General features: G+C 36.3%; 1 protein-coding gene across 1 annotated transcript in view; it reads left to right on the plus strand.

Moving 5' to 3' along the window:
- Positions 1–301: 301 nt before the first annotated feature.
- Positions 302–8,025, plus strand: part of LOC108748225 — a gene marked incomplete at its 5' end in the record, with an annotated part of 12,287 nt that continues 4,563 nt past the window's right edge. The window contains 2 exons of the mRNA XM_018486260.1: positions 302–309; positions 1,636–1,638. Coding sequence (XP_018341762.1) covers positions 302–309; positions 1,636–1,638 — 11 coding nt within the window. The remainder of the gene's footprint in view (positions 310–1,635; positions 1,639–8,025) is intronic.

An 8,025-nucleotide genomic window follows, 5' to 3' on the forward strand; every position in this document is an offset into this window, starting at 1 on the left:
CATAGTGGGAGATCCAACGACAGAGCCGATGCTTGAATTCAAAGTACAGTGGCGAATGCCTCACGTTGCGTTAAACGAAGTTAATAACTATCCATAATTAAACTATCCATGTTGCGCGCTTTAGAGAGTGGACGATATTTGAGTATGAATTTCCATTTGTGGGATTTGTATGAGTACCCCCTATTGCTAAGTACAACGAAGCATTCCTGAGCCATCAAGACACCTGGAAAAACCACGATATGTTATTTTTGGTCTATAAACTGATAAAAAAAATATATATGACAGCACGTAAAACTTACTTCGACAACTGTAAATTAACCGATGCGAAACTTTATCTAGACTCTGAATTTTGTCCGTATGATGAATCTACTTTGACAAACGCAGAACTATTATTTTGTATGATATATATTTACATTTCCATACGTCTTACTATCAAATCCCTCGTGAAAGAAGTGAATCATCATTCCAATTAAACTGCTTTTTGAAAGATTTTATTTTAGTAATCATTGATTGCTCGCGACAAAACGAGTCCGTCAAGAGTGGCACCGTGAATGTACGATTAGAATTTGAATTCAAAGAGAATGTACCCGCGAATACAATTATCTATTGTCTCATACACGACCGCGTGATCGAATATAGCCCAATGTCAAATGTAGTACTCAAGATTACGTAAATTATCATCATCAAAAAAATATCCACCCCTCTCTTTAATATATGAGATAAAATCTAAGATCTTTTGTGATCAAGCAGTCTCAAAATGTCGTTCACCATAACTATACCAACGTTTGTGGATCTGTAAGGATTTATCGTTGAAAAGAAATTTGTCGTGAAGGAAGTGGCGGTATTGAGAAAAGAAGCCATTCTCTCTCATTACATTTTTATGTGTCCCTTGCCATAGAATTTCTTGACAAAGTCGCTTCCTAGTTACGCTTCCTAGTTGAATGCTTATCACCATGGCTTGGAATGGGAAGACGGAATGATCCCATACAGCATGACGAAATGCCTGATTACAATTGGAGTAGAAGAAAGTGACGACAATAAGGCTTTTGTATACGTTAATGAACGTAAAAAACGCGAATGGCTGGCTGATATACTCGATAGCATCAACTTGACCATTGAAACTTTGGATTCTGATTACGAAGATATAAATTCTTTACATAATTTAATGTTCTTACGAGGGCAAGTCAATAAGTTCTTAGAAAATCTGTCAGAGGGCACTCGCAGTGTCATGTCACATTACTTTTTGACAAGTAGCATCTTTTAGCTGATTACTGTCAAATTTTGAGCGGAATTCATCGCGTGGTTTCATTCCTGCAGACGATTAAAGTGAACAACCTTTGTATTTTTTGCCAAAATGGAAAAAAACGAGTTTCGTGCAGTGATTAAACATCAACATATGAAAGGTTTAACGCCGAAAGAAATCAAAGCCGAGTTGGATAATGTTTATAGCACATCTACACCAGCGTTTGCGATTGTATACAATTGGGTAAATGTGTTTAAACGTGGTTGCATTCACATGTGATGCATTCACATGTGATCTCTCGTTTGGGACGTCCAATTAAGGCTGCTACGCCAGAAATCATCGATAAAGTCCACGATGTTGTTTTGACTGATCGACGAGTGAAAGTGCGCGAGCTTGTTCAGGCCACAGACATATCACATGGCACAGTGATTTCAATTTTGCACGAACAAATGAGTATGAAAAAGCTATCGGCAAGATGGGTGCCGCGTTTGCTCACTGTGGACCATAAGTGCGACCGTGTGACGATTTCAAAACAATGATCGAGATCGGACAGTAGAGCGGTGGCGTTGCTCGCCCATTTTCGAAGACGAAAGACTCCTTTTTGTACTATAACTCTATCAATTGATCGCGTGTTTGACGAGTAAGAATCTGCACCGAAAGCGCAATCGTCAACATATATCTGATGACGTAAAACGGAAACCGCGAGCAGAAATTTGACATGTTCATCGTTGATGAGTTGATCTAAGACCCGAAAGGCTAAGTAGAGAGCGGTGGCTGTGCCATAAGTAACGGTAAGAAGACGGTAATCCGTGATTGATTCACCAGGGATAGGATGCCACAAAATGCGCTGGTAGTCGGTGTCCTGGAAGTCAACTAAAATTTGCCGATATACATTTTGGCGATATCGGTGGTAGACACGTAACGGTATTGGCGTCAATGCATTAAACAGTAGCTAAATTCCTCTGTAGTTTAGGGCCATTTAGTCGTTCAATGACGTTCCCGTTTGAAGTGCAGCATGAAGCGTTGAACACAACTAAGCGGGTGGTTACACTGCTATCACGTAAGACAACGTGATGCGAAATATAATAAATTTGCTCTGGTTTGACAATTTCTATCAATAGACTTTTAGTCATATGATCGAGTGCTTCATACTCTACGAGAAATTCGCGGTATTCAGAAGCGTTATTTGGGTCTCGAATTAAGCGTTTCCAAGCGATAAAAGCTCGAAACAGCAATAGAGCTCCTATCGAGATATGGTAAGTAGTCCGCCAGAGTAAATCGTAATTGGGCAGAGTGACGCACGATAGATTGCATTTCGCTAATGCCGATAATGGAGACGGAACGATTAATTCTCGAAAGGCGTAGGCGTTGAGCAAACGGAGATAAATGTAGAGACGGATCCCTGATCAAGGAACGCGCGAACGATTGTGAGGCGAATAAACTCGCACGCGCGCGGTCGCGAATAGGATTTTGGAATTCGGCGCTACGGTTTTCAATAATAAGTGCGTAGCAACGGCGATTAAATTCTCACTACTCATATGTGCGGACATCGGTTGCTTAGTGTCATCAGGCTGAACGGAATTATTAAAATGTAACAACATGTCATGCCGTTTACTATACTGTCGACACGCGCGAGGATTTGTACAATGTTTTATGGCATGCTTTGTACTGAAACAGTTTATACAGCGTTTCTGATTTTTAACGAATTTAAAACGTTAGGATGGAGTTTGCTTTAGGAACGTAGAACATTGATACAGTAAATGGTTCGCTTTGCACAAGAACGCAGTATGTGAGGCGAGAATTTTCCTTTCGGAAGTTATCTGTGACTTCTCCATTGCGTTTGCGGGTGCAATTGCGTCGAACGTGCGAATACGAGATGCAAGAAATTGATTAAGTTCGCGGTAACGCGGGTAATCTACGATATCACCGAGCTTAAATTCCCAAGCTTTTCGCAATGAGTTTTTGTACAACTAAAAAGAAGCCAACCATCCCAATGTTTAGTAGTGCAACCAAGATTGCTCAGATCGTTTGTATCGCTTTATTGATTTGATCGCGAAGCGTGCGAAGATCGTTGGAGGTTTCTGTCGACGATAAATTGAAAAGCGATTGTAAATGTATCGTAATAAAGCGATATTTATTGTCGTACCGGGAAGCGAGAATATTTCATGTAATAATGAAATTATCATTGGTTACTCCGAGGTGGTCAAGAGCGTTACCTTTTACATACGAATACAAATAATGCATGCGCTCGACATTCGTTAAACTCTGATCATCATGGATCATCGATTTAAATTTATTGAGAAAGCTTCCCCATTTGTCAAAACTCCCGAAGGTCGACAAGTTGATCCTTGCAAGATGCGACGATGATCGAATTATTGAGACCACTTACGTCATGTGCAGCGGGATAGAGTTTGTGACAGTCCAGTACCTCAGCCATATAGTTAGCACCTTCGTGGTAATAGTCCTCACACGTCAGGAAATAATTTTGGGTGAAGTCCGCATGGATTGCCTTCAATTTCTCGTCCGCAGCTAGCGTAATTTTACAGTCCAGCTCTTGGCATCTGGCAAAGGTCTCCTTGAGGGTTACGAGGCATTGCCGTTGTAGCACGTGTCATCTTGGTCTGTCCCAGTTTCTCAAAATTAGTGAGCGTGCGAAATATGACGCCCATCTGCTGGTTTTGTATCTATCAGTTTGTCGAGAGATGATATGATTTCTAACAGAAAAGGCACGACTCGGAACGTTCGAAAATCAAGCAAAAAAAAAACAATAACTTTCCTTGGCGATGATTCGGCTCGAAGGACCAAATATGTTTTGTGTTCTATTAACGTTACGAGACACAATACAACGTTGATACGCTACGAAACTTCGGGTTGGTTCGCATTGAATATTCGGAAAAAGATTCGTTAAGCGCGAATCTCGGTCAGTGATCCGTATTGATCGGAATCGGGAAGCGAACTGAATTCTCGCACGCGGAACGTGTGCGCGATAATTATTAGGTTGTTCGGAAAGTAATTTCGTTTTTTCTTATAAAAATAAAAGACGATTTTCAATCAGACGCGTTTCAAATGATCATGGACAGTCGAATTCGATAAATTTAATCTCTCAGCGATCTCACGAGTTGTTATTCGCCGGTTTGAATCAATTAATGCCTTTATTGTGTCTTTATCAGCTTCAACTGCCCTTCCAGAACGTGGTGCATCTTCAACATCAAAATTCCGAAAGCGGACAGTTACGTAAAAGCAGTTTTGAATTAGTCGGAAAATTGAGATGTGTACACTTTACAGGTGCACATGAATTAATTTCTTTAGATGTAACTTCTCTTTTCACGAACGTTCCAATGGATATAGCGGTCGACTATATGAATGAACAATGGAATGTTATTTCCAAGGATTGCTCTCTTCTCAAGAATGAGTTTTTGAGAGCGATACAATTTGTCTTAGATTCAACCTTTTTTTCTTTTGACAATGTATTTAATTTACAAGCAAAGCTTTGGCACCCCCATGGGCTCTCCATTATCACCGGTAATAGCGGACTTAGTGATGAGGAGATTGGAGACGGTGTCCCTGATGTTGAATTTTGACATCTTGTTTTATTACAGATACGTATATGTACCACGGTGTCTCCCTCAAAAATCGACATTTTATTAGAACAATTTAATTCTTTCCATCCGCGCCTTCAGTTTACTGTTGAAAGAGGAAGAGATACAATAAATTTCCTTGACATCTCACCGTATCTATCAACAATAATCGTTTCAATTTTGAATGGTATCGTAAGTCAACGTTCTCAGATGGGTTTCTAAACTTTTATTCCAATCATTTTGACACAGAAAAAAGGCATCATTTTTTCATTAGTTAACAGAGCTTTTTTATTATCTGACGGTACGTTTCACACAAAAAATCTGACTTTTATTATTAATATTTTAATAGATAACGGACTATCCACTAAACTTCATTTTTGACACTATTAATCAACGGATTAAAAATTTAATTAAAAATAGATATACTGTATATAAGGTTTTGACTGACAATATCTGTATGAATGAAACTACCTCTTGGTTTACGGTTCCATACATTCCGCATCACACGGAGAAATTTAGAAGATTTAATAAAAACGACATCAGGATATCCTTTCATAGCCCCAACAAAATGGGTAAATACATAAAAGTACAGAAGGACATTTGTCCCCATACACCGAAAAGCAATGTCATTTACAAAATATCGTGTAACAATTGTGACGTGTCTTATGTTGGACAGACGGGCAGACAATTGAAAACCAGAATTACTGAACATCGTAATCATATCAGGCATAAAACTTCTGTCCGCTCTGTCATCACTGAACATAGGCTACAATGTAATCACGATTTTCAATGGGACAATGTCCAAATCTTAGATGAAGAGCCTTCTTATAGGAAGCGTTTGATTTCCGAAATGCTAAAGACATAGAAAAACAGTCTCAATTTGCAAATGGACACTGAAAGTTTCCACAAGACATATTTACCCATTGTAAATAAAGTTTGACTTTTTGATACTGACGACCCGTCTCCTCTCTTAGTGCGTGGCGATCCGTTTCAGCGAGCGGTCACGTTAGTTCGACACGGAATGTTCGGTTCTCACATCTGCATTCCATTCGTCGTTATGCGTTCATACCATTTATACTTATATAGATATATTAGTTTTGATTGGTTTTACTCATGTTTGCTGGTGAGTTTTCACTTTTTATTTTTATTGCGGTTGTCAAGTTATTTAAGTTTACTTTTTTCATAAGAAATCTTTTCCTTTTTTCCTTTTTTTATCAACTAGAACTTGGCTATGAGACTTGATATCATTTTGACTGTTTAATCACATGAATAATGTCGTGTTCTACATCGAGACTCAACCGAACTGCGTATTTTCGCGATCTGTGAATTTTTTTGCGACAAGTATTATTTATTATTTATTATTTTTTAATTCTGTATTTATTTTTGTTAACATCTGAAGAGGACTCAATCCGGTAGCCGAAACTTGTAATGTTATTCTTTCTCCGTTTATTATATCTTATTATATGTCTTTTCTTCATTTTAACTTTTTTGTATCTTTGATTTATGTCTTTGATTATATGTTTTCTAATGAATGCGCTGACTCTTACTTCGTCCTTCCTTTGTTCTGATTTATTTTATATACGAAGAGTCTTTATACTTTTGTTATAAATTTTAATTCTTTAACATAATATATATTATATATATATATATATATATTTCGTAATAGACAGATATATTAAATAAATATATATGATGAGGCTCGAGAGAATCTATCAGTAAAAAATGTAAAAAAGCCCATCAGAGTCTACATCATCTATTCGGATGCACAAAAATTCTTTATTTTTTGTGTGAATGTAACAAAACAAATAAAATATATGTTTCAATCCTTCAATTCGGATTCTTATCAATATAAAATATAACTTGAAATTACATAAATAACGCAAATTCCAAGTTGATGATTCCTAACAATTTAATTTGTCTTTCTTTATCCAAATGCCAAATTAACTATGTAATAGCCCAATGATTATCAAAAATATTACCTTATAATAATAATATAAAACTTACATAAAGTAAAACCGAAGTCATATACATTGCATCACTGAGTAGAATCACATCGCTTATCAGATTGTCAGGTTTGCTGTGTAGTCATTCAAAAAAAGCACAAAACGAAAAATTGAAGAATTATTAAAATTATTTATTTGAATTTTTTATTATCAATTTACGTAAGCGTTTTTCGCGGATCCACGTAAAGGACTTGTGGTGTTGACAGTCAGAGATACAATGAGAGTCAAAATAATAAAGTCAAGTAATTATTGAAATAAAAATAAAACTAAGAACAAAAAAGGGTAATATCAACGTTACAATTTCGTGAACAAATTCATGTATAGTGGATCCAAAGAATACGTATCATTCTGTAAATTCAAACTCTATTTTTGTTGCTTTATATGGATCGCTCCCGAAATCAATCTTTTATTAAGAACTTTTTCCTCGTCTAATATTTTTAAAGTTTAATATTTTTTTAAAACGTCGCGCAAATAATATATCTGTAAAGTATAAAACTTCTTTATTTATTAAAACGCGGCGTCTCCTGCGCTTGACTCCTACTGTCCGTATCCTTTCCAATTCTTTGAAATATTTTAAAGATATTTTTCAAGATGTCTTTAAGATGTTTATAATAGACATATTTTAGATATATTCTAAAAATATCTAAAGATATTTTTACAGAAATATCGTTTAGATATCTATAAAACATTGTTTTCTGGCTATCCGTTTGTTTGCACTAACATTTGACATCAATAAACCGTTATAAGTTTCATTGAAATCTATTGATATTATGACGTAAGATCTCCTTAAGATGTATAACATTGTTGCAAAAAGTTAGTTCGGTAACTTTCTTCTCACCGTATAAATATTACACAATACTATACAAATCAAAGCACAATATTTTGAAGAGAAAAATATTTTGCAAAGAATAAAATATAAAAATAAAAATTAAAAATAGATATTGGTGTAGTAAAAAGAAATCTATTATTTTTCCAATAGATGGCTTTAGTAATCTGTATCTCGCGTTGTATAAGTGCGATCGAGTTACGCCAAATGGCGTTAGAAAGATAAGATTTCGTACTAAAAAAACTTCTGAGACAGTTTTGTGATTGCTTGAGTCAGTATTGTTTGAGCGCGTGTCAAAGATGGACACCAACAAAGAGAAAATACGCCATATTTTACAGTTTTTCTTCGATAAAGGCGAAAACGCAAGCCAGGCGG

The sequence above is a fragment of the Trachymyrmex septentrionalis genome, unplaced genomic scaffold, assembly GCF_001594115.1.
Source record: "Trachymyrmex septentrionalis isolate Tsep2-gDNA-1 unplaced genomic scaffold, Tsep1.0 scaffold109, whole genome shotgun sequence".
NCBI classification, from domain to species: domain Eukaryota; kingdom Metazoa; phylum Arthropoda; class Insecta; order Hymenoptera; family Formicidae; genus Trachymyrmex; species Trachymyrmex septentrionalis.